The 27,729-nt window shown below is 42.3% G+C and overlaps 1 protein-coding gene across 3 annotated transcripts in view; it reads right to left on the bottom strand.

The window, feature by feature from the left end:
- The window catches only part of UNC79 (unc-79 homolog, NALCN channel complex subunit), a 210,180-nt gene that overhangs the window by 26,531 nt on the left and 155,920 nt on the right, over positions 1-27,729 (bottom strand). For all 3 annotated transcript variants that reach the window (XM_045571940.1, XM_045571941.1, XM_045571942.1), the window contains 8 exons: positions 26,754-26,894; positions 22,492-22,530; positions 20,480-20,592; positions 20,307-20,392; positions 19,273-19,446; positions 15,985-16,053; positions 12,930-13,040; positions 6,709-6,813 (listed from right to left, as the gene is read on the bottom strand). In XM_045571940.1, the coding sequence (XP_045427896.1) occupies positions 6,709-6,813; positions 12,930-13,040; positions 15,985-16,053; positions 19,273-19,446; positions 20,307-20,392; positions 20,480-20,592; positions 22,492-22,530; positions 26,754-26,894 (838 nt within the window). The remainder of the gene's footprint in view (positions 1-6,708; positions 6,814-12,929; positions 13,041-15,984; positions 16,054-19,272; positions 19,447-20,306; positions 20,393-20,479; positions 20,593-22,491; positions 22,531-26,753; positions 26,895-27,729) is intronic.

The following is a 27,729-nucleotide window of genomic DNA, read 5'->3' as shown; positions in this document are numbered from 1 at the left end:
ATGTTGTCAGTAGTGATCAGTATTAATGGTGTCACCTGATTTTAGAAGCTCATAGTACACCACACCTTCCTGATCCCACCAAACACAGAGCATTGTCTTCTTTCCGAAGCGATTTTTGCCTTGCAGTCCATGTTGACAGTTAACCTGGATCAACCCATCATTTTGTGGGTTTGGGATTCTCAAAATAAATCTTTTCATCGTCAGTCACAATTTGATGCAAAAAAGGCTTTCCTTTGTGCCGTTGAAGCAACATTTTACTGATGACTTTTTGGTTTTCCATTTGTCTTTCATTCAGTTGTTGTGACACCCATTTTCCTTCCTTTAAAATCTTTCCCATTGCTTGTAAATGTTCAGAAATTGTTTGCTGAGCAATGTTTAATCTTCCTGCAAGTTGTTTTTGAGTTTGGCATGCATCTTCATCCAATAATGCTTGTAATTGTTGGTCTTCAAACTTTTTCAGTTAACCTGGACATTCTTTGTCTTTCACATCGAAATCATCATTTTAAAAGTGTTTAAACCAGTGTGCACAAGTATCTTGAGATGGAGCATAAGCTTCCTGAAGTAAACAATAACTTTTTCTTCAAAATGAAGTAATGAATTAAAACTTCCTGCAAATGCTCTTTTTTTGGCACAAAATTTGGCATTTTTAAGAGTAAAAATATCTATGATGTTAACACCTTCAGCAAATTTGACATATGAGGTATTTAAGCTTGCTGTCAATACAACAAAATAGTATACATATCAAATTACATATATATCAACATATGTGTAATGCCATCTATTGAAAAATATCTGCATTATTAACTGGTACACCTAGTATTTACAGATATTTACCACTTAATGCAACACCTAATTATCTACACTAATTAAAGAGTAAGATGTGAATTGACCGTACCTTTGCAAAACCCACCAGTCAATCAGGACTGAGTATGCAAATTTACCCAACAAAGATGGCAGGTTAATTTGCATGCTCAGGTGCAAGTGTTCTGCACTGCCCCAGCTGCTCCAGGCCTCTGGGCAGTGTGGGAAGGCAGAAAGGGAGCCCTGGGCTGGAGCAAAAAGATGGCTCCGGCCAGAGCGAAGGCGGTGCTGGCAGCCAGGGGAAGGAAGGCCCATTCTTACACAAATGTTCGTGCATCGGGCCTCTAGTTTATTAATGGTTTTAGGGGGAAGGTCAAACATGAAGTCCATTGAGTTTGCTATGAGCTTTTATTTCCTGGACAGTTTCTCTCTCCTGGTCTCTTCCCAGTGGCCCCAACCACTGTGGGACCCAAAGCTGCTGCTATGCAGAGTCCAGAGGCTCGGACAGAAGCTCTGGCAATGACAGCACATCCTAATTCATTTCACTCTCACACTGAAAGGGCACAGAAGAAGTAGGTGGGTTGAGGCAATGAGATGAGCTCCACTGGGCAGGCTCAGACCTTGTCTAACTGGAGAGAGGTAATATGGGACAGGGTGGTAGAGAAAATCCCAAAGAGGCCGGATGAGGAACAGTAGCCAGCACATGCACACTAACCAGGGGCCGTGATCAAAGCATTATATCAGGCGGCAGGTTTGGGCTAACAAGGAAAAGCTATAAATCAAAGGCCTTCTGAGGTCAGGAAGCCCGTAGACTTCTTGGCCAAGGCCACCAGCTGGTCTTCATGTGCTCCTCCACGAAAGGTGCTTCCGGGCAGGTGACTGAGCAGGGAGGAGGAGACAGCAGGCAGAGCTGTCTCTGAAAGCCGCATGGCAGGTGTGAACACACATTTCCACACTCACATTCTGTCATTTCTTCTTGCCTCAAATACAGTTACAGAAAATTGAAGAATCGCCTTGGCTGGCAATTCCGAATCTGGCAAAGAAAGTGCCAGCTAGTAACACCCAGGGAAAACCTAAAATTTTCCATTATTTTATTCAGGAATGCTTCCGTCTGCTCTTCTAACTTGGGCTATTTCTAATACAAGGAAAAGTAAATAAATCAGGATTAAAAAAAAAAAAAAAAGTAAAGCCTATACCTTTGGCCAAAGCCTGTAAGGAAAAAAATCTGACAGAGTATAGGATGAGAAGAAGGAGCTCCTAAAATCCTGACAGCTAGTTTTCTGCATAAAATTTATTTACAAAAGCTCTCTGAGTCTGCAATCTAAGACAAACTACTTAGAAAAAAGTTCCCAAACCTCTGCCAGTACACCAACATTTGAACTAATTTCTTTAAAACAGAAACAAGGGACTGCACAGCGAATGGAGGCGAAGGGCAAGACAGAAGTGTGAGGAAAGGGATCCCAGGGTGAGGAGTGCCCCTGGGGGGTCTAGAGCTCTCAGCCCCGAAAGCATGCTTTCCAGCCTGGCTGTGCCCTCGAGGGCAAGACGAGATTTGTGAAGAACCAAAACGTCCACTTTCTCGATCTCCAGCAGCAGAAGCCTCTCTTCCCTACAAAGCGGAAGGAGTGGCATCGTGGAAGTATGTTGTCAGCCATAGAGGCTCAAGGTCTGAGGCCAAATTCAAATGCCTGATCTGTGATCTCTTGGAAGTCAAAATTAATTAAAAATCACTCTAAACATTATGGAGGTCTGCAGAGAGTCTGCTATGTTAAAGGGTATAAAAGTGCATAAGCCTGAAATCATCTACTATTTTTTTTTTAATCCAAGCATCTTAATCCAGTGCAATTTAACATGATAGGCACAACTAAGTAAAATTTTCTCTCTCCCTTTCATATAGCTGCCAACCAGGAGCTGAAAAACGCCATTGTAATTTTATAGAATTGCTCAAAGTATAAAGATGTAACTAAAGTCAGGGAGGAAAGGATGACTACCATACAAGGGAGAATTTTATACTTTCAGGTAGAGACAGGCACGCCTGCACCCATACAAAAGAGCACAGAAGAAACGCAGTATCCATTATGTGTCATTACTAAATTCATGATCAAAATGAGACTCAAAATAGTACCTCCACCTCTCATCCCAGAGTGATCAGACTGTTAGTAACTCAGCGAACATTAATAACCCCCCTGCATACACCTGTGCATTAAAAACAGCAGCGTGCCCCTGCCACTTCTTTGTCCTCCAGCCCACAACTAACCTATCTTTGCAAGAAAACCTTTCACCCACACGATTTCTCACACGCGAACATGCAGGTATATCCCACACAGTGGGTGTGCTATATGCAAATTAGCAGAATGCCTATTCTTGACATTTAATGGGAGCTGAGGACGTTCTTTTGGATGTGAGCTTCTTCTGTAGCCTTAGAGTGGCTGTTAGTGGGCTACCCCTCTATTATGGAAACTGCTTTAATCTGTCTTGAGAACACGTACAATCGCATCTGACACAAAGGAGCTACAGCAGACACGCAGAAAAGAAAACATTGCAGGTGAGAGCAGATCTGAGCTAAAACAGTAAGACAAAGCCTTGGTCCACAGAGCATAACAATCACACCCTGATGGTTGCCATTTTAGATTCTGAAGAATACATACAATTTTTTCTATTTTGCAAACTATTTCCTGTTTTCATGCCTCTTTTTCTTAAAAAAGGAAAAAAAATCCACTTGCACATCCAAAGTCGCCTGATTTCAGATGTAAGTAAAAACAAGTGGCAGGAGTCACGGCTGGACAGCCACTGTAGTGGGCTGGGAAGTTCCCATGAACCCTGCCTCCGAGAAGAAATCCTAGGAATTAACAAACAGATTGGTCACTGTCTTGAAATGTTTAGAACTTGGGTGGCCTCATATTCCTCGGGCAAGTGTTCCATTGCTCTTTATGGGGATGCTCACCAAGAGAGTATTGAGTATTTGGTAATCAACAAAGGCACAGTCCATCTATGAGAGACTAGAAACAGCTTTATCTCTAGCAACTCATCCATTGTCTAAGTCATTAACTAAGAGGAAGAGGAAACACTAGTGTTTTCCGGGTGGCTGAAAGAATGAAGGGCAAATCCAAGGTCTGAGGGTCTGACTTCTCACTAATGGGGCCGCTGACATGTATGACAGCTCCCCAGGGGAGGTTTTCCTTTCAAATGCTGCTGTCTTTTCTGCTTCCAACTTGCATTTTCAGTTAAACAAAGCCACCCCACTGCTCCAGATGGGGGTCCCTCATATCTTTAGAGGAAGTCACTGTCTGCCTCAGACACATGACGTGTCCACGTTGGGAGCTGGTCCTCCGGGAGCCAGGGCCTGCCATGCCCTACCAGGAAAGGGAAGAGCTTTCTCTGACTCCAGGCTAGATACTCTGGCCCAAGGGAAGCCACCAGAGAGCAGATGGTCCCCTGTGCGACCCTCTAGCAGTCAAGGGCAAGAGAAAAAAGAACTTGATAGGAAGATGCTCTATAGGAAGATGAGCTCTATAGGAAGATGTGCTATTCATGAAGAGAGACAAGCTGCTTCTGCATCCCACAAGTGGCCCCACAGAAGACTCCTCTCCACCACTGAGCCAGGAACCACAGGGCAGACACGGGTACTTTTAAGGATGCCTCCCTTTCATTTCTCTCAGTAATGAAAACCATTTATTCTAAAGCTTATAGAACGAAGATGTATTACTTCAACATGGCACAATGCTTAACATACTTTGTTGGAAGTGGAAACATTCATAAAGTTGTTCTCAAAACGCCTCCAAAATACCTCTCCAACCTAAATCATTTTACAACTAGATTGGTGAAGCTGAATGATTCAATGAAAAGTACTCATTTGTTTTAAAAAGATGAAAATGGAATTCGTTGACATGGAATAGGAGAGTCCAGAAAACACATTCAGTCAGAAGAACCTACATGTGTGCCCTCTTCCTTCCTAAAGCTAATTTGTTTTTGTTATTTATTCACCTCGCTGTGATGCAATAATCACTGTTTTCATGGTTCCCTTGAGCGCTGGGCAATTGAACCTGTCAGTGTGCTGCTGTCTCGTGACAAGTGCTTATTATGGGTGACTAATGCACCTCACAGAAGCCCGGCCACCCGCTGCACTCACGGCATCGGGGCTGGACCCCGAGAAGATCAGCCTCGGAGGTTGGCTCCACTAGAAACTGGGGCCAGTTAAGAGACTGCTCCCCGAAGCCCACAGGAAGGCACCTTCAGGGCCTGAAACCTGGGCTGTTTGGAGGTGGCAGGTCACCAACCAAAACACGATCAGAAGCACGTGACTTCTAGACACTGAACCCGTGAGCCTTAGATCTCTCGTGGCTAGTTCACAAAGCCCAGTTCACCTGCCCTCTCCGCCAAGTCAGTGTTGATCTCATTGATCTTCACGGTCACTTGTGCCAGAGTTGCTTGTGCTCAAAAGTGGTGGTGTAACTGCTGAGGTGTGAGCAGGAGGGGCTGGCCTATGGCAACCCATTGCTGCCCGACCTCAGGAACATGAGGTTGCCAGGTTGTGAGTTCGCTTCCTCCATGCCCGGCTCCCACTGCTGGCATCTTCCAGCAATTGCTGTCCTCTCAGAGCTTCCATGTGCCCCCAGAAGCTCTTCAAAGACAACAGAAGACCAATCTTCACTTGAAGGTATACCAACTCCTTATGAAATCTCAAGGCTTTGGGAGAAACTCAATTCTGGTCCTAAGGACAAGTATCATATAGGAGAGAGGAAAGGAGACCCTGGGGTGGATATTAAATGGCAAATGAGAGACATCCTTCCTCCTCTTTTCCAGGTAAATTCCTCAACATCTGTGCTCACCCACACATAGCATTTCCATACTGAGTACACACCTAGTACACTATGGTGGAGATGTTTTCCTCATCAATTTCACCTACCAGATAATAGATCTTGGAAGGAAGGGGTCCTGGCTCATTCATATCTGTTTCCCCAGCACCTGGGCCAGGTCAGAGCTCATAATGGCTCAATGAGCCTTCCTCCATCTCCAGGCTGAGTTGGCCACGCCCTCCTCCATTGTACTTTACATACTGCACAATGGTTAGCATATTATGGCATGGGCCTTTGCCTTTCTCATCTTATATTCCCAAAACCCCGTCCAAAATAGGTGGTGAGTGAATATTTGTCAAGGGCAAGGCTGCTGAGCAGTCAAATGTGTCCAGATAATGGAAGGCTTCAGTAGTTCAGGCATACAATGTCCCTGTAGGTTTTCAATGCTGGGCGTGATCTGATAGAAAGCAGACTTTTAGCAAAATTTGTCTAGGCCAGTGGTCGGCAAACGGCGACTCGTGAGCCACACGCGATTCTTCGGCCCCTTGAGTGTGGCTCGTCCACAAAATACCACATGTGGGCGCGCACATACAGTGTGATTGAAACTTTGTGGCCCATGGGCAGAAGTCGGTTTTCGGCTCTCAAAAGAAATTTCAGTCGTCGTGCTGTTGATATTTGGCTCCGTTGACAAATGAGTTTGCTGACCACTGGTCTAGGCAGCCATAAGCCAGAAGACTGGATTGGTGTGGAGAGAGAGGAGGGCGGTACAAAAAGCTCAGAGCTGTTATGGTCACCTGGGCAAGTGACAGAAAGCCTGACCAGACTGTGTTCCACAGTGAACAGACCCTGAGGTCGGATGCTGACCCTACTGACGCCAGCTATGTGATCTTGGGCAAGTCACTGAACCCCCTAAGCCTCAGTCTCCTCCTCTATGATACAGGACCGATGTCTCATTCTTCTGTAAGGATAAAGTGAGGGGAATATGGAAAGCATATTGCCTGGCACACACAGGAGCAGAAGTATTTGATTTATGCATAGGCCCCAGAGCTTCCTTGTTTTTCCAAACGTAAGTGGATCTCATGAAAGTATTCCGAACAAGCCAAAAGCCTACCTGCACAAGCAGAAGGAGGTTTGTATCTGGTAGAGGAGATTTCAGCTTCAGGGCCTGCAGGAGTTCCAGAACAACGCTACGAGACAAGTATAGTTTATCCCGCTCCTAAATAAAACAAAAGAGAAGGAGGTAAGCAATTTTTAAAATTCAATTAGAACTGATCGAAGTCAAAAGAGCTTCTAAAAGAGTCATAGATCAGAAATAAAAAATACTATTTAAAAATGCATAACGGCCAAAACCAGTTTGGCTCAATGGATAGAGCGTCAGCTTGGGGACTGAAAGGTCCCAGGTTCGATTCCGGTCAAGGGCATGTACCTTGGTTGTGGGCATATCCCCAGTGTGCAAGAGGCAGCTGATCAATGACTCTCTTTCTCATCGATGTTTCTAACTCTCTATCTCTCTCCCTTCCTCTCTGTACAAAAATCAATAAAATATATTTAATAAATAAATAAATAAATAAAAACGCATAACGAACTGTCCTCAATAAATAACATTAAAACTGAAAAGGGGAAAAAAATTAAAGGCATTTCTGTGTGTATGCATTTACTGCAGCACTGAGAACAGGTAATTTTTTTACCAATATGTTTTTATTGATTTCAGAGAGGGAGAGAGAGAGAGAAACATCAATGATGAGAGAGAATCACTGATCAGCTGCCTCCTGCATGCCCCCTGCTAGGGAACAAGCCCACAACCTGGGCATGTACCCTGACTGGGAACTGAACCATGTCTTCCTGGTTTGTAAGTCAATGCTCAACCACTGAGCAACACCAGCCAGGTGAGAACACATAATTTAATGCAGGGGTGTGGGACGTCCAGCCTGCGGGCCATATGAGGCCTGAGAAATGATTTAGTCTGGCCCTGCCAAGGCATTAGGGGTGAATTAATGAAACGTTTGACCAAACGTAACAGGCTAATTTTTAATTGATAATTTTATATGGCCCAAAAATGATGTTATAAATATCCAAATGGTCCTTGGCAAAAAAAATGGTTCCCCATTCCTCATTTAATGGATAAGAAAACAATAGGCTAGCTCTTCAATACTAAAACCACAGGATTTGGTTCTTATCCACAGGGAATGATACAGGTTGTCAGCATTGCAGAAATTAAACAAATCTAAAAGCTTTTTGTTTCAGTAGAAAATGATTTAGAGATAAACATGTACAACTGCTTAAAGGATCTTGAATCTTCTCTAAGGAACTTACTTTTTGAAGGGATAATTCTAAGCACACAGAAAAACAGAGAGATGAAATGTGTACTTTGTCAAATTGTAACATTTGGCTTTGATTTTACACTTTACATTTTTTAAATAATAATTCAAACCACAGAAACAGTTGAAGGCAAACACCTCGCCTTCAGGGCTGGGCTCACATCTCTGCATTCCTCTGCTCTCCCAGGTCTTAGCCTGGTGGCTGTTCTATATCTGGTTAGCATTTTAATACTTTTAAGAAGTTTTCAGAAAATATTCTATTCACTTTTTTTTTTAAACCTTTTAAGTTAAATGGGAGGATAGGTTCAAATAATCTACTCCATCCTTACCAGGGAGAAAGGCTAGGGTTTTTTTAAATGTATAGATTATTTTGTGAGAATAAGCCTCTTTATTATGCTGGGTCCTCATCCATGAACATGAGATGTATCTCTATTAAAATTGACCATCACTCCAACACACAAGATGGCCACCCCCATGTGGTCAAAGATGGCTGCCACAAGATGGCCGGCAGGAGAGGGCAGTTGTGGGTGACCAGGCCTGCAGGGAAGGAAAGTTAGCAGGGACCCAGTCATGCAGGGAGGGCAGATGGAGGCGACCTGGCCTGCAGGGAAGGGCAGTTGGTAGTGACTAGGCTGGCAAGGGAGGGCAGTTAGGGGTGACTACGCCAAAAAGGGAAGGCAGTTGGGGGTGACCAGCAGGAGAGCAGTAAGGCATCAATCAGGCTGCAGGAGAGTGGTTAGAGGGTGATCAGGCTGGCAGGCAGAAGTGGTTAGGGTCAATCAGTCAGGTAGGTGAGCAGTTGGGAGCCAGCAGTCCTGGATTGTGAGAGGGCAGTTGGACATCCCTCGAGGGGTCCCAGATTGGATAGGTTGCAGGGACACCCATTCTCCTCTCCTCCCAAACTCCCCCCCACCCTGCACAAATTTTATGCATCGGCCTCTAGTAAAAGTTAAAAAGGTATCTATAAATAGATTCTCTTTGGTTCACTTATAATCACGTATCTACAAAAAGTGAGAGTTTTATTTTTCCTTTTCTTTCCAATTATGTTGGATTTTTCTTCCTGTCTTACTGAACTTAGTAGGACACACAGGACCAGAGTAAATAGGAGCAGTGGTAATGGGCACCCTTATCTTACTTATTATTGTAAAGGGACTACTGCTGGAATCTTTCCATTAAGTATAATGTTTCCTAGAGGTTTCTGATTAACAACCTTTGTCAAGTTAAAGAAGTTACTTCTATTCCTAATTGGACAAAAATTATCACAAGTGGATGTTGAATTATAAAGAATGTTCCTTTTCTGTCTGCTGTAGTAATGATAAAAGTTTTTCTCCATTAATCTGGCAGCACAGTGACATAAACAGGTGTTCTAATAGTTAAACCACTATTACATTTCAAGAAAATCCTCATGAGGTCATGAGATTTGAGTTTTAATGCATTATTTTGCTATTATTCCTTCAGAATTTTTGTATCTCTGACAGGCTAATATCAACTATCTATTGGCCTCATTATTATTGCAATACATCTTTTAGTGTTGTTTCAGTTAAAAATATATTAGGAAATTTCTAATTTTCCAAATAGTTTATTTAGCCTTCACTCTTAAATAATAGCTTAGCTGGCAAGGAATTCCAGGTGAACAGTTATTTTTTTTCTCTCATAATTTTAAAGACAGTTTCCCCATTATCTTCTGGCTTCCACTGTGCTGTTGAGAAGTTTGTTGTCAGTTTATCTATAAAGTATCTTTTCTTTTGCTTGCTCTTGCTCTTAAAAATTTTATATCTGTCTCAGTTGTTCTATCAATTTGTACCTTACTTATGTACGTAGTCTATGACACGAGCAGGTAAATTTTTAGTTTATTTGTAATACTTTCAATGCTCATTGTACTTCCTGAATCAAAGCATTACTGACTTAAATCAATTCTAGAATTGTTAAGAATCCTATTTTTCCCTTCTCTGAAACACTTCTCTTCCTCATCGTCATCTCTTCATTTCTCTTTGCTGCATATTATATAATTTCTTCAGTTCTACTTGCCATTTTACCAATACCCTCTTTGGCTATGTCTAATTTGCTGTTTAACCTGTCCATCAAGTTTTTTATGTCAGTGACTATTTCATTTTTAGACTTCCTATTTTTTTCAAATCTTTCTGGGTGTGTGTTTTTTAAAGTGACTACATCTCTTCTCATGTTTTTAATTCTCCTTTGCATGATTATCATTCAAGGTATGTTTTATAATCTCTATCACATAGTTCTAATATTGGAAAACCTTAGGCGGAAAATAATCTTGCTGTTTGTTAACTCCGTTATCTAGCTCCTGGTGGATTATTTCTTCATATGGTTTATAATTTTAGGTTCTGAGTTCATGTTCATCAGGATCTTATTTGTGGAAATCCTGTTAGGCCTAGGTCGAAAACATATCCCTCCAGAGAGGTTTGAGGACTGACTTCAGGTTTGCTTTGCCAGACACTCCAATGCTATTCCTAGCTCAGTACCTGTTACTTGACTTTTTAGTTTGGGGGTTCAAAGAACATGTAGGTAATGTAAATAAAATTACAAACATGTCCAAAGGTAGGTTCAGTGTTACTATAAGTCTTTCTCTCAGTTCTCAGATTATAGATCCCATTCTTTGTCACCTCCAATATAAGAATATATTCTTTCCAAATCACCCTTTTACCAAATGGAAAGCCTTTCAAGGGTTCTGACTTTCTGCTGGGGATGACTCAGTTTCAATTCCCAGCCTAAAATAGTCCCAAGACCTTATCTGCTTTCTCTGTGTGGGCTTTCAGACTCAAGCTACTGAGTTACCAAAACAAGCACCACCACCCCTTCCCCGTCTCAAGACTTCTACAATATCAGCTTACATGCTTACTCCTCTGGCTCTCAATGTCCTCTGCACCTTTGTCTCCTTTCATTTTTATAAAATGAGCTCTCTATTTTTTAAATCATGTTTATTTCATCCGCATTTCTGGTGTTTAAGTGGGGCAATTTTCAGGTTATCTAGGCTGCCAGATTGACAGAAAAAGAAGACTCCAATTCCCTTACATTTCCATGCCCTCTCTTTTTATTAAATAGAGAGAAGTCTTGATTAGAAACTGCTAGTTAACCATTTCTTATAGTTCCTCATGATCTATGAAGTACACTACATTGAACACCCTAGATTGGAGCTTCTGTAAGTAACATTCATTCATTTCAAGTTGAAAAATGAGAAAGGGTGACGACAGTAGATGTGGGAGGTCCCTAAAGTTATGATAGATTATGAAGGAATAATAATGTATAGTGAATATTCAAATCCAAGAGTATATTGAATTCAAATTGGTGGAAGGTCCCCTGTCATTAATTCCAATATTGGACAACTTAAAAAATTCAAACTCATTATGGTTCTTCCTCTAGGAAAATGTATTAACTTAAATAAATCAAGCATAAAGAAAAATGACTTTTAAATATGGAGCATCTTTTCATCTTATTTGGTGCTGTGTCCTATATATCATTTTTTTTAAGTTAAAAGAAGGAACAAGTTATTTTTCAGAAAGGATTTGAAAAAAGACAAAATACTGATTATTTTGGTAGTTAGAAAGCATACTGTTCCAGACAGAGTAATGGTTTTTAATCAGAAAGACTAAAGAGAGGATTATCACGGAACAGTTAACATGGCAGAGTGGACACAAAATGGAAAATGAGACAACAGTGTTTTAAATAGAATTAAAGCCTTGGTATAAAATTAGATTTTTATGAGGGAAAATAAAGAGCTCACAGAAATGAACAACATGAATAAAGAAGTATTCTGAACATTCAAGAAAACAGCAGAAACAGAGACCCCATTGAAAACAGACTTGGAAACTGGAAAAGTAAGATCTGCACATTGTTTGAAAAGGGACAGAAATGCCTCCTGCTTTTCCATTAGTGTCTACCAGCTCCCACAAGGCTGCTGTATGCACTGGGCAAGCAGTAGTTTTCCACTCCATCAGTGGTGGGGCAGGGGATCTAAAGATAATGCAATAGAGGAAGCATTATTAAGACAAGATGACAAAAGACGAGATTACAATCTCAGAGGCCGAGAAGCCAGCACTGGGGAGACAGATAAATGATGAGACTTAAGGAGCTCTTCACAGGCTTTTACAAATGACTGCCCCATTTTTTTTCTACTTTAGGTTTAAAATAATATGTAGTGACGGCTAGCCTACTAATCATGGGTAAACTTGAAAAGGACTTTAAGAGGTCATTTAGACCATTGTCTCATTTTATTCAAAATACCCCTTCTCTTGTCTGGCCAACGTGGCTCAGTGGTAGAGCATCGACCTATGAACCAAGAAGTCATGGTTTGGATTCCTGGTTAGGGCACATGCCTGGGTTGAGGGCTCAATCCCCAGTGGGGGCACGCAGGAGGCAGTGGATCAATGGTTCTCTCTTATTAATACGTTTCTATCTCTCTTTCCATATCCATTCCTCTCTGAAATAAATAAAAATATTTTTTAAATAGGTCTTCTCTTCTAAACTATATGATTCTCAATCCTCCAAATTTTCATATTTAAGACATTTATGTATATACTAGAGGCCCAGTGCATGGATTCATGCACTGGTGGGGTTCCCCAGCCTGCCCTGTGGGGATCGGGCCCAAACCAGCTCTATGACCCCCCGAGGGGTCCCACATTGTGAGAGGACAGTTCTTGGGTGATGCATCCTGGAATCAGGCTCCCTCCTCTCTGGTTCTGGGTGCATCACCCGAGAACCACAGCTGACAAGTCACTGCAGCTCAGCAGCTCCTGCATTGAGCGTCTGCACCCTGGTGGTCAGTGCACATCATAGTTACCAGTCAGAGCATCTGCCCCCTGGTGGTCATTGCATATCATAGCTACCAGTCGGACGGTCGAACAATCTGGATGGTCACTTTAGGCTTTTATATATGTAGATGTAAAGTGTTTCTTTCCAATGATATTTATTAGACCTCAGTAGAATTACCCATTTTAAAACTATATTGAAGCAATTAGCCTAACAGGGATTTGACACAACTCTGCACACTTACCTTAGTGAAAGCTCGGTAACATAAGCCACACACCTCCACCAGGTAGGCCAGCGTGAAGACAGCATTCTGAATTACAAAGCTGAGCAGTTTTGAAAACGGTTCCAGCAAACTCTGCAATGAGATTGGGGCCAAATAAAACCCATTGCTGATTCTTTCATTTTAAAAAGTATTTACGTCTTAAGATACTTTAATGGGATCACTCTTTTCTTTTTATTTAAAATCTCTTATCCGGTGACTACTGCACCAACGCTGTTGGTCTAACAAGAACAGAACTACACCTTCCATCAATAGCTTGAAGAGCATGGTTTAATCATTTTATTGTTTCGTAAAAGCATTTTTTTCCAGACGGCATCATTTTTTAAACCCACCTAACTCCAATGTTATCCTCACGTGCACTCCCAGCTGCCGAGACTCTGTGAGGTTTGCATTGGATCTTTCACTCTCCTTCTCAGAACCCCGAGGCCTCTATGGGTTCGTCAGATCCAGCTCCTCTCAAAGTCCGGCACCTCCGTTAGATAGCACAAACCAGCCCTGGCATGTGAGCACCGAAGCACCATTAGCTTAGCTACAACTCATCATCACCCAGCTGCCTGCCAAGGTTTGGCATCAGAAAAGCATCATCCGTTTTGCTTTCCGCCTCTGACATCCACCCATCAAGGATCGGTTTTAATGCATATGTTTTCTGAAGCCATTTAGAAACATTCATGGAGCACCTGCTAAGTATCAGGCAGAGTTCGGTGCTTTCATATAGTTTCTCTTATTCAAATTCCTCTAACAGACCTGGGGAGACAGTATGTTACAATAGCTAAGGACACAAGTCTGGGATTTCACACACGTGATTTCAAACTCCAGCTCCCTGTGACCTTGGACCGGGGATTGAGCCTCTCCGGACCTGGTTCTCTCCTCTGTAAAGGGCGGGCAGCAATGGCCTCCGTGTCACTGTGCCGTTGTGAGAATTAAAGTGATAACGTACGTAACACACTTGGCAACAGTCAGCCCTCCATCACGGTTAGCTGTGATCTGCTTCGTACGTGAAGCTTTAGCACCCTAAGCTGCCGCTGAGGCAGTTACGCAGGAAGAAACTTGCTCAAAGCCACACAGTTATCGAATGGGATTCAAAACCAAATCCCAGGGCAGTTTTCCAGAGGCAGAAATGCTCTGAGGGGAAGACAGGATTGTTTAAATTGGACTCCAAAAGACTCCCATGCCACTATTTCCACTACCTCTGAGCCTCTACAGCCCTAACTGTCTGGTTCATCAAAGTAATACCTGCTCCATGTGTAAATGCAGGATCTGTAGAAAGTGTGGATGAGGGAATAAAAGTCGCCCCTAATCCTACCACCCAGGGATAACATTCTGTTGTAGTTCCCTTCTTTGTGGCACACGAGTTTAAAGTTGAAATCTTACACAGACACAATCCTACATTTTGTTAATATAATAACAAAAGTAATGTCCAATGCTACTTTTTTCTTCATAACATCCTTTCCAATGACCACAAAGTCCATTTCATTATAACATTCCAATAAATAGGGTTCTGCACAATATCTGCATTTTCTTCTTATTCCTTAGAAGAGAGTCCCAGAAAGCAAATGACTAAATCAAAGGATTTGGTCATTTTAAGGTCCTTTTTCCTTATTGATATTAAATGAATTCATTTCATGTGAGTTGTCCCTGAGGGGAGGAATTATATCTTTAATTTGTTTGTATTCTCCACATAAACTCATGTATTTCTTTCCCCATAAAATAAATCTTAAAAAGAAACGCTTTGTTGTAGTGCTGCTGATTCGGCATTCTTTGCTCTGTAGAAGCGTTTCCTCTGATGATGGATGAGTGGGGACAGGAATATGTCTCTGTTGATATATAATGCATCCCTGCTTGCCAAGAAACAACAAAACCTTAATTCAAAGCTACATAGACATTTGCTCTTTTATCCAGCAAAGCAGTATGGCTTTCTGGTGCAACAGAAAAATCAAGGAACTTGAAATCAAAGGACCAAAGATCCACGAACCAGCTCTGTAACCTTGGCCAAGCTTTCATCTCTCTGAGCCTTTCCCTTCACTGTTATTGAACAGATTTGACCAAATGATCTCTTTGCAACTTTCCAGCATAAACCATGAGTCTGGGAGAGCACATGCAAGGTAAAAATTGCAGGAAATGTGCCTTCTTGGTATAGTAACTAATAGTCACAAGCCGCTGCAGTACAAACAAAGGCACCGTTCCATGTAACGCAGCCCAGAAACGAAGCCAGGAACGTAGAGGTGAATGGGACGCAACGCTGGAATTCAGGATGTTCAGTCTCCCTGGGGAGACGTGTGCACAATATAAGAGCAAATTCAGAGAGCTCTGTCAAGTACTATGGGATACAATACAGGAGGAAGCTGCTACAGAGAATATGAGCGTTTTTTAATTGAAATTCTAATTCCCATTATGAAGATTGAGAAGTTCGCCTGGCTGACAAGGATATAAAGCATTTCAAGTAAAGGAAATGGCCTAAGCAAAGGCAAAGAAGTATGAAATTAAATAAGACTATACATGGAAAGCAGTATCATTTTTAATAATTGGTCCTCTTAGTGTTCAAAAACAGTGGGGTAAGTGTTCAGAAACAGTGGGGTTGCTTTGATGATGATGATGATGATGATGATGATGATGATGATTCTGAAAGTAGGCAGGAGGCATGGAGGATGGGACAGGTAGCCAGAGACTAAATTGGGAATGTAGGCTGGCAAGTTAATGAAGTACCTTCTTCTTATGCCACATTCGGGCATTTTGGACATTACCCTAAAAGAAATGAGACAGTGTCAAAGATTTTAAAGCAAGGGATTAATGTGATGAGATCTGTGTTTAGAAGGATCACCTTGCTCATAGTATGGAGAACAGACCGATGGACATGGCCCCACACTAAGAGGACCAATTATTAAAAAATCACCCTAGACACTTGCAAGAAGACTGAAAGTGAAGATTCAGCACGCAATAACTGCTTCTTCAGTACTCCATGCTTTCTTTGCAGGTTAAATAACTAAATACCAACTGGAATCGTTTGTCTAAACATACATACCCTTGTGGCATTGGTAGAGGGGATCTTCAAAAGGCAAATCATAATTCTCAAACTGGAATCTAAAGAACACTGTGAACAAATACGAAAAAAAATGAGTCAGTACCCTTCTTAATATATCTTTGCTTCATATATTCCCTATAAGCACTTACTTTAGGAAATAAAATCTGAGACATAGCTGCCTCCTTATAATTTTCCCTGCCATATATTCATGCTGATAAAAATCATTCTCAGGTCTTAAAAAAATATGTATTAAACAATGTTAAACAGCCGAAACCAGTTTGGCTCAGTGGTAGAGCGTCGGTCTGTGGACTGAAAGGTCCCAGGTTCGATTCCAGTCAAGGGCATGTACCTGGGTTGCGGGCACATCCCCAGTAGGGGGTGTGCAAGAGGCAGCTGGTCGATGTTTCTCTCTCATTGACGTTTCTAGCTCTCTATCTCTCTCCCTTCCTCTCTGTGAAAAATCAATAAAATATATATTTAAAAAAACACACACACAAAAAAAACAATGTTAAACAATTAAATAATTAAACATAGTTCTTAAACTATTTCTTCAAGATATATCCCTAAAATAAAATTACATAGCATTAAAGAATTAGACAGATGAATAGATGGATTAACAGATAGGTGGATAGGTACATATTAAATGTGCCCTCATCTACAGAAGTACACTAATTTGTTAAAGGTCATGATGCAAAAGAACTAAGATCAGTCTAAAACCATCAGGCTTATTAATCCAAATAAAAACCAGTTTCATCGGCCCTTCCTCTGCTACCAAAAGACATAACAAAAACCTGGGGAAAATCTATGTGTCTCTCTCATATCGATGTTTCTCTCTCTTTTCCTCTTCTCTCCCTTCCTCCCTCCCTCCCTCCCAATCATTCTAAAAATCAATGGAAAAAATATTATGCTTTTGTTGTTGTTGTTGACTAACGCATCTCAACACCCTGATTAACAATCACAACCAAAGCAGAAGGTAATCAGCCAGAAGCAGGGCCCAGATCTGGGCCAGCAGGGCAGTTTTCGCACGTTCTGAAGTTCGGTAAGAATTTCACAAGTGCTTCCTCAGGGAAACATCGGTCTATTTCATCTGCTCAATATGCATCAGAGTGGATGTGACATTTACATTACTCTGAACCAGGGGCTGAAACATGGCTGCTCATCAGCTCCCTGCAGTGTTTTAAAAATCAGGAAATAAAACTTTGGAAAACATGGTAAGATCAACAGCATGAGGCCTGCATTATTCCCACAGAACAGTTGGCTGGAGAGGAGCAGCAGCTGACCCTGGAGGAAGGGACTGGTGCAGTCCAGTTTGAAAAGGTCTGGATTCTTTTTATTCCCTTATCTCATTCCACTCCTGTGGGCAGTCAGGGAGGTCCCTGTGGACAGGACTGGATGTCACGATTTAGACTGCCAGTTGTTTGTAACTGGCAATACGTCCAACTGGTCAGTGTTCAAGTTTAATGTTTTTTTCTTTTTGTTAATTTTCACCCAAGAATATTGTTTCCATTGAGGTGGGGTTTTTTTGTGTGTTTTTTTAGAGAGAGAAAGAGTGGGAGGGAGGGAGGGAGGAAGGAAAGGAAAGGAGAGAGAGAGAGAGAGAGAGAGAGAGAGAGAGAGAGAGAGAGAGAGAGAAAGGGGAGAGAGAGAGAGAAACCTGCAGCTCAGGTATATGCCCTTGACCAGGAATCAAACCTAAGACCCTTCGGTCTATGAGCTAATGCTCTAACCACTGAGGACACTGGCCAGGGATCAAGTTTAATATTTTGACCTATCAGCATTGACCTTATCAGCATTTGAATTTACCAGGCCAGCCCCACCCCTCCTAAGTAACAGATGGCTCTGGATGGCTCTCTGGTCCTAGGGAGGTTCCATGTGGCCAACTTTAAATGTGTGTACTGGATTTCCTACATGTTTATGTACAACCGCTATATACGTACATGGTTTCAAAGTACTAATCCTTTTGCTTGGATTTATTCAGCTATTCCAGACATATGGATCGACAAGAATCAAAAGATGTGAGAGAGAGTAAAGATCTCAGTATTCCTGCTTCTCATGTAACAGCAAACTCAAAGAAAGCAGCACCAAGTTAAGGGTTCCTGGATTATCACCCTTTCAGAACCTATGTGGGAGTCACATTTTCCACATCTGCCCATTTGGAGAAAGGTATTGTCAGAGGCAACTGGGCTTTATAAATCATTTTAGATAGCATACATGTGATACTCCATTTAGAAGAGGTGATGCTAACATGTAGCTTCACCTGTCAGATTAACAAGTGATTCATTAACAAGCTGAATACTTCTGTGATCGACGTAGAGCACAAAAAGCTTGTGGAGCAAATGAGGTTCATGGACATGACAATGGCCACCACCAACCGCCTCTTCCTCACAGTGTAGAGCCCAGAATGCTTGGCGTCACCCCTGTTTTAGAAGGACCCTGGAAGTCCATTCGTGGAAAGGACACTGGACTGGGAGTCAGGGAGTTCTAAACCTCACACTGCCACTGCTTCTCTGAATATACAGTCCCATCTGGAAAATGGGGACATTGGAAAGGGTGGTTTTCATAGGTCTCTTCCGGCCTCAACAGTAAAGGACTCTGTTTTCACGTTTAGTGGATTCATGCTGCAAATGTTCCTTAGGCTGTCAGATTTCCGGCAGGCCCTTGTGTGTGTATTCTTAGAGGGTGGGCTGGAGAGAGGAGGGTGCAAGGCCATCAAGAATATCACCGGGTTGGCTCAGTGGATAAAGCGTCAGCCTGTGGACTGAAGGGTCCCAGGTTCAATTCCGGTCAAGGGCCTGTACCTTGGTTGCAGGCATATCCCCAGTAGGGAGTGTGCAAGAGGCATCTGATCGATGTTTCTCTCTCACTGATGTTTCTAACTCTCTACCCTCTTCCTTTCTCTCTGTAAAAAAATCAATAAAATATATTTTTTAAAAAGAATAGCATCTTGTTCTTGCAAGTACAGTATTCACAAATACATAGCAATCACTTCCATTTAGATAACTCTTTAAAATTGAAGCTTTCCATTATATGTCTGGTCTCCTTTTAGAGAAAACTATTCATTTACCTAGGTATTTACTTCATATACACTTGACAATTTTTTCTATAACTGGAAACATGAAATCGCTAAGTCAAAATGCTCACTTCCTATAGTGGTCATTCAGAGAGAACAACCTAAATAATACTGTCCACTCCAGGCTAACAAGAGAGATTCCAGACAGCCCTTTATGAAACAAGATGGATGGTCTGCAAACAGAAAGAATTTAAAATGAAATCCTGGGCTCAGCTTACCTTCAGAGGCAAAACACCAGGCAGCTTGACAAAAAATGTCTGAAACTGGTTGCTGATTGTGGTCCAGAGGCTACTAGGAGAATCCATGGGCAAAGCTTCCATGAAGGTAGCAATGTTTTCCAAACAGTGTATCATAGCACCCCCTGCTGGTAAATTCTTTTTGTTATTTAGACCCTAAAAACAAAAGCATAGGCGATCAACTGCTGAAACAGCGTGGGAATTTGTGCAGTTACTTGGTAAAGACCAATTTTTAAAAAAATCACATATTCAGGCTATAATTGTGTGGTGCAGCGACTATATAGGGTAAGCATTGCAACTGGCAGGAGTACAGAGAAAAATCAACACATTCAGACAAAGTAGGAGGGCAAATTGTGATCATTGGCTCAGTGTGCAAAGGTGAAACGTAAGGAAGAAAAACATCGTTTAAAGATCTACAATTGGTGTGGTTCGGGGCTGAAGAGCTCCAATGAATGATGCTTGCGGGAAACTCTATTGGCCGGAGACTAAGAGGAATGGCCAGCAGCAGAGTCCCTGTGGCAACCTGCCAACACTCCCAGCTAATGGAGAGAGCTAATAAGCAGAGGCCCGATACATGTATTCAAATCTCACAATGCCACCGCTGAGTGGAGCTGAGAACTGACTTCAAATCTCGTGATCGTGATACGTCAGACAAGCAGGGCTTGAGTCCAAATCTCGTGATACATTGAATAAGTGAAACTGACACTTGAATCCAAGTCCCACGACAGTGCACACTGCTCTACCCACCACACCTTAGAAAGGAGGGAAGTTCTCAGAGTGAATTCTCGGCACCCTTTGGTTGTGGGTGCCGAGATGCTTTAAGTAAATCGCAAATTCATTCAAAACAACCACGTCTAGCTGACACTTGCCTATGCGTTGGCATTTTTTTTAAAACTTAAATTATTTTAAATTTTATTTTAAGTTAAAATTGTTTACTTTAAATTTTAAAATTAAATGACATTCTTCCTCAGCAGGGATTTCAGTGGGAGCTTAGCATGTCATCAAAGCAGACCTACCTCCAGGAGCTGACTGAGAGCAGCAATAGAGCTCAGCTCATTGAAGTCCATCAGAGACGTGGCCAAGGTCCGTAAAAAAGTGCCATCTGGAAAGTGAGCAGTCAGATTTAGTGAGGTCCCGGTTGCCGGCGACCAGCCCCGCCGAGGGGCCGCGCTCCCCACGGAGGAGTTACCTTTGATGGTGCTCTGGAACAGCTGCGGGAAGATGCCGTTGGGGGCCAGCTGGTGGAAGATGCAGCGCAGGAACTGCTTGGCCACGCCCGCTGCATTGCCCGGAACCATCATGCTGGGGGGGGGGGGGGGGGGGGAAGGAAAGACAAGGAATCATGGGACAAACAGCATGAGGTAAGGGATTTATTTTCTTACTTATTCAGAGGTCAGGCATGTACAGGGACTGACCCACGGATGGAATGTCTTACTGTCATTTTCATCTGTGAGATGAAATAGTCTAATCACATAGAATCCTGTTAATGAGCCTTTAGAAAGAGAAAACCAGGAAGTGCCAGGGTGGCCAGGGGCTAATTCCGGCCACCCCGGGGTACAGGTGAGGGTTTCGAGACCCAGAGGTAAAAGGTGGTCTTCAAAGACCACAAGTCCAGAGACTTAGTGAAATAAGCCAGACAGAGAAAGATAAATATCACATGATCTCACTCATTTGTGGAATATAATGAACAACATAAACTGATGGAGGGAAAATATATATATATATATATCCAGAGACAGAGAAATGCCAATCAGAACGAACAACCTCAGGGAAGAAATTGTGAGGTAACCAGAAACTCAAAAATGCCTGAGAACGCCTTTCTAACTGTTCCAGCAATCATCAGATGTACAGTAATATTACCTGGGGCAAATGGGGAAGTATTTTGGACTTATGCTCCAGACACTTCACAGGTAAGACCCCTTACATGGGCTGATCCCCCACCTAATGTAGTCACCAATAATACCAAACACCTTGGTCATCCAGGAGGACCATGGGAGGGGCAAGAAAGTGTAATTAAACAGGGGTCTCCACTCAGATTCCCTTTTGTATGACGCAAAATCAAAATACTGCCCCTTTGTGTGTAAAATTAAAGGGCAGAGTCGGGATTAGAACGCAGGCTGAGGACTATCAGCCAGATCCTCCCAGAAAGCGTCATTGGCTAAAAGAGAGCACTTCTCTTGAGGAAAAAATACAGGAAGGGGGGTGTTCATTCCTAGTGGGAAAGCTGGGAAGTTTTTTTGGGGTGAGGGGCTCTGAGTTGATCCTTGTTCAATGAATGGGACTTTGATGTGTGCGATTGCCCCCTTTACCCTCTGTACCATCTCTCCACGGCATCATGGAGCCAAGATGATCATGTGGCCCTGCCCTCAGACTAAAGCATTAGAAAAGATATTCCCCGAGTGATCAGTGGTGAGTTACCAGAAGAAAGAGGAAATCAGCTCTAACTACTGACACATGTAAAAACATGGATGAATCTCAAAAGCATAATGCTAAGTAGAAGGAGTTAGACACAAAAGGGTAATTCCATTTATAGGAAGCTGAATGGTGGGAAGGTTCATGATGGTGTTTGCCTCTGGGGGTGGGGAGAGGAGATGAGGAAGATGCATGAGGGAACTTCCTGGGGGTGATGGTAATGGTCTACATGATGACAGAGGTTTGGGCTATGCCAGTATATGCCTTTGTCAAAACTCAGTTAATGTACACTTAGCTATGTGCACATTCTTGGATGTAAATTTTGCATTAGAAAGAAACATAAATAAAAATCGAACTTTCGTCCATGATAACTCTGCTGAAGAATTAGCATGCTGGGCGAGTATGCTGATGTCTGAAAATTACTACACTTTTTGTTCATAGCACTCAGTCCTGTTTACTATTATAAACGTGTGCAAACATTTCGTTCATGTTTGCCTCCAAGGCAGTCTGTGAGCCCTACAAGGTCAGGATCATGTCCGTTTTGCCCCAAGTTGAAGTCTAGCATCTAGCACAATGTATAGAGTGGGCTCAAAAATACTCACTGACTAAAATGAGGGAACACATGAAGGAATGACTGGAGGTGTGAAGAGCAAATGGACATGCACTCTCGGGAGCAGCAACTGAACTAACAATATTCCGTCCATGGTACACATCTGCTGTTTTAGAAATGGGATGGACAAGCACAAAAAACAAAAGCAAAGTGAGATTTGGCTCACTTTAGGATCTTACCTTTCTGCTTGATTAGAAAAAGTAGTGCTGGATGCCAATCTAGGAAACAAGTAAACAGAGTTACATGAGTATCTTAGGCCTCTGTGATCAAGGGCACAGCACTGCAGCAGGACCCGTGTGGATCTGCTTTAGACAGCGAGACATGTGAAACTACTGACAATTCCCTTGACCAGGCACAGAGAGCCCACACAGTGGTCAGGCTATGGGGTTCAATTTAACCTAGTTCCTGAGAACTGATTTCTGCACCAAATCAGATTATTCCCACGGAAATGCATATAGTTAAACTGGTTTAATATCACCCAGCCAATCTGCAAAACAGCCTCTACAGCCAGGTCAGAGAGAATCAGAATAGCATTTGACCCACTTCAAGTCATATTAACTCAAAATTTATTTCTTTGTATACGGCCTCTGAACCCTAATCACAAACAAATCTCAAGTTGTAAACACCCCTCTAAGGTAGAAAAATGAGTAACAGGGGTATCTGTCAGCTATTTCTCAAGTTGAAAGAACAAATTGAAAAAATGTAAATGTTAAAATAAATAAATAAAATAAAATAAAAATAAATAAAAAAGTTCAAAGTTAAAAATAATTAATTAATTAATTAATTAATTTTTAAAAAAGAAAAAATGTATTAGGTTAAGTAATCATTAAATAGCATGAAGTTTTTGAAAACTATATGGTTCTGCCAAAACCGGTTTGGCTCAGTGGATAGAGCGTGGGCCTGCGGACTGAAAGGTCCCGGGTTCGATTCCGGTCAAGGGCATGTACCTTGGTTGCGGGCACATCCCCAGTAGGGGGTGTGCAAGAGGCAGCTGATCGATGTTTCTCTCATATCGATGTTTCTAACTCTCTATCTCTCTTTCTTCCTCTCTGTAAAAAAATCAATAAAATATATTTTAAAAAAAAGAAAAGAAAACTATATGGTTCTGTACACATGGAAACAATCTATAGGTACAGAAAGAGAATATACTGAATTTGTAGGTATAGAAAAACATGCCATGATCAGTAAGATATTAAAGAAACAGCCTCGCTGGAGTGGCTCAGTAGCTGAACATTGACCTATGAACCAGGAGGTTATGGTTCGATTCCTGGTCAGGACACATGCCTAGGTAGGGGGCATGCAGAAGGCAGCCGATCAATAATTCTCTCTCATTGATGTTTCTCTCTCTCTCTTTCCCTTCCTCTCTGAAATTAATAAAAAATAAAGAAAAACAAATAAAGAAAATGCTACAAATTTATTTGCTTAATACCGCAAGAGAGTGATCTGAGCTAAGAACACATTTGGAGAGAAATAGAGGGTCCAGCAACCTCTTAACACCGGACTCCATTCCCAGCTGCTTTGGTCATGATCCTTCTCATACTAATGATACTACAGTGAAAAGATAAACATCGGCAAGTGAAATCAACAGAAATAAATGATGCAGTAAATGTGATCTTGACGGCTGTACCTAGAAAAAGGGGTGGGTAATTTTTTAAAAACTTTTTTAAATCCTCACCTGAGGATATGTTTTTATTGATTTTATGAGAGTGAGAGAGAAACATTGATTGGTTGCCTCCGTACACACAACCAGGGATCAAACCTGCAACCTGGGTATGTACCCCTGACCAGGAATCAAACCCACCACCTTTTGATGTACGGGATGATACTCCAACCAACTGAGCCACATCAGCCAGGGCAGGGCAGGTAAACTTTAAGAGGGATGTAAATAGAGAACCAAATACAAAATCACTTGGAAAGGCTTGGGTGATGAATGGAAGGGTTGTGCTGAACTCACATACTCATAGGACACCCTGGGAATAGTTTCTGTGGGACTAGAACAAATAAAACACTGTTCATGCATGCGCATGGCCTCATGTGGAAGAGAGGCATTCGAGGAAGCCCGGAATCAGGTGATTGCCAAATCTGTTTTATTGGCAGGTTTGCTGAGTCAGTTGGGGTTAAGAATTCTGGAAACTTGCTTTAAATCAGGGGTAGAGAGCATCCAGCCCATGGGCCGAATCATTTGGAATAAATCGAAGAGCTTTTACATAGGAACATAATTTTTAAGTTGATAATTTTGTATGGCCTGTGAATGATGTTGTAAATATCCAAATGGCCCTTGGCAGAAAAAAGGTTCCCCATCCCTGATTTAAATGTTCTCTCCCAGTCTCCCCAAAAGAGGTAGAGATTAAAAATAATAATAATAAATAATAAAAATAAATTTTAAAAAATTAAAATGTGGTCAAAACTGGTTTGGCTCAGTGGATAGAGCGTCAGCCTGTGGAATGAAAGGTCCCAAGTTAGATTCCAGTCAAGAGCATGTACCTTGATTGCAGGCACATCCCTAGTGGGGTGTGTGCAAGAGGCAGCTGATCAATGATTCTCTCTCATCAATGTTTCTAACTCTCTATCCCTCTCTCCTCCTCTCTGTAAAAAATCAATAAAATATATATTTTTTAAAATGTGTCTACTGTTTTTCCTTAACTTTTATTTAAAGCTCGTGTTTCCATCTTAACAGTCGGTCATACTTGAACAGGGTTTATTCTCTCAATGTAAAAACAAAAAACAAAACAAAACTACTTAGATCAGCTACTCCAAGGAAATAGTAATAGACCAGAGCAATAATCCTGCCTGTTCTAACATGGCAAAGTATTCAAGTAGAAATTGTGACCTGGCATTAACAAAAACTCTCACTTCCACAGTATTGTTCATAGTTGGTATAAAATTTATTCCGCTATTATTATGGTGAGGTTAAAGTCAAGGGCTTAAATGAAATGATTCATTTTTCCTTATCTCTCCATCGCCCGTGTTCACGGCTTACCTTTCATATTGGCTACTTGTAAGTGTGAAAGGTAGAATAGTTATACCATCTCTGACTTGTATATACTCCTAAGGATACTGCAGAGAAATTGGGGGAGGGAGAGAAAGTACTCATATACTTTTAGGGCCAATGGGTTTTTAATGCTTTCCCGTTCGTTTTTAACTTGAAATCTTAATTTCTTCATTAATAAAACTAAATTTTAGCTCCTTAAGATTCTTGCTCTTTCCCTCCCTATAATACCAGGAATTTGCAGAATCCAGTTTTGCCCCTACCTCCTCCACAGAGAACTTCCCTAAGAAATCACTTCCATCCTAAACTTCTATAGCACTGACCCCTCGTTGCAGCTCTTCATCACGTCCTATCTGGTCTGGTTACCCAGTTGGTCCACACATCGCCGTCCCCTTCAACAGCGAAGCCACAAAGCCCTTGAGAACAGCAGCTCGGTCCAATGCCCACAGCCCACGGTGCCCAGCTCTGTGCCCACGCACACCGGAAACTGAATGCATTCCTGAGGAATTTCAGTCAATCCTCTCGAAGTCGTTCGTGCTAGAGCTACAATTCGTATCTGAATGGGAACCTCACTTATATTCATAAAATACTTCACTTTTCTTCTCAGGTCCTGTCCACTAAATGGAAGCTTCTTAACATGAACCTTTTCAAAGCAGCTCCTGCAATCTTCCCTCGGTCCGGCTGCAGGAAGCCCTGCTCCCAAGGTGTGTGCATCCTTCCTTTTTCAGAGTCAGAACCATGGAACTGCTACACTCCCCTCTGCCCCCTCATATGCCAGTGCCCAAACGCGTAATTCAGTGAGCCACCCCAAGATTACAAAATGCCTAGAGAACCCTCTTAGAACAGGCACAGGGAGATGAACAAGAATAACATCTCAAACTTACCAAGGGTTACTCTGAACTCACACAGTTCTGAGCACTATTACCTCCAGTAGCTCATAAAGAAATACTAGACAACAAACAACAGTTTTCTTGGTGTGTTTTCCTCTGGCTTCGCTCTGACATTGTGACTCGTGACCCTACACAGCTGGGAAATTCACCAAAAGTTTGATTCATTCGGTTCTTTTTGTTTTTTTATTTTTTATTTTATTTTATTGATTTTTTAGAGAGGAAAGGAGAGGGATAGAGAGCTAGAAACATCGATGAGAGAGAAACATCGATAAGCTGCCTCTTGCACACCCCTTCTTAGGGATGTGCCCGCAACCAAGGTACATGCCCTTGACTGGAATCGAACCCAGGATCCTTGAGTCCGCAGGCCGATGCTCTATCCACTGAGCCAAACTTGTTTCTGCACCGTTGTTTTTTTTTGTTTTTTTTTAGTTTGAGTTGATCCCACCAATGCCAAGCATTGACCACATAGCTAAATGCTTCACGTTTGAACTGGTAGTTTTGATCTCAATATACGAATTAAATGAGGCTCCTTCCCACCAAACGCCATGGCGGCCGCACTCACCTGCCCACGGACTGCATGATGTCCAGCAGCAGCGGGGCCGCCAGGTCCGGGCTTAGGTGGATGAACGTGGAGAGGACCACGATGGCCAGCCCGAGCGTCTCCTCGTCGTACTCCTCCAGGATGGCCCCGCAGTCGTGGCATCTGCAAGGGAAACAGAGGCGTGCCTTCCGTGAGAGCCTACAGGGGTTTCAACAGAGAGCAGACTACACACAGCCGCTTCCGGTGAAAGCCCCCCAAGGAAGTCAGGGGCCTCACTCTCACAATAAATAGGATACCCCATGCCACCCTCGCCAGAGACACAGAAGCCACCGGCACGCATGGCAGGGACCAGGAAGGTTGCTTTGACCACCGCACATCCTCTCAGCTCACAAACATCTGGCCCATGCATGAACTGACTACCACAGCAAGTGCCTATGGGACTGACAGGCTAAGCTCCGAGCTGAGGGGTTGTAAGCATGTGAAAGTACTACGGACAGTCAGAAACTAGGTACGTATTTTCCATTTGCTGAAATGGAAAATGCCTAGACGCAAATGAAAGCTCTCCTAAGCATTTAAATTTAAATATGTCCTGTTTTGGAGTTGATAGAACACTCTAGAAAGCCTGGGGAGCCTGGATAGCAAGCTCTTTTACCTCTCAGGTCAGTTTAATAAAGTCCCCTCACCTACGGAGTGTAATATGTACCAGTAAAAACACAGTGGCACAGGGGGAGGGATTGAGCAGAAAAGGGGAAGAAAGAGAGGAGAAACACAATGGCACCTGCTCTTAACTGACTTCTGACTTATTGCCCTTCGTCATATCTAATGCAGCCTCAACCTAGTTCATCTCCACCAAAGCAAGGCTCTTCTTTTCAGCCACAGCTGGGAGCTCTCTAATGTGAAGGGAAAGCCTACTGGGAAGAGCAAGGGAGCCCGAGCTATGATTGCTACCATGACCCTTCCATCCAAAAACTTTCTAAAGAATAGAATAGAAAAGAAT

This window comes from Pipistrellus kuhlii, unplaced genomic scaffold, assembly GCF_014108245.1.
Source record: "Pipistrellus kuhlii isolate mPipKuh1 unplaced genomic scaffold, mPipKuh1.p scaffold_m20_p_41, whole genome shotgun sequence".
Taxonomy (NCBI): Eukaryota; Metazoa; Chordata; class Mammalia; order Chiroptera; family Vespertilionidae; genus Pipistrellus; species Pipistrellus kuhlii.
Note: the sequence above shows the minus strand (reverse complement) of the source record. Positions and strands in the feature narration are given on the sequence as shown.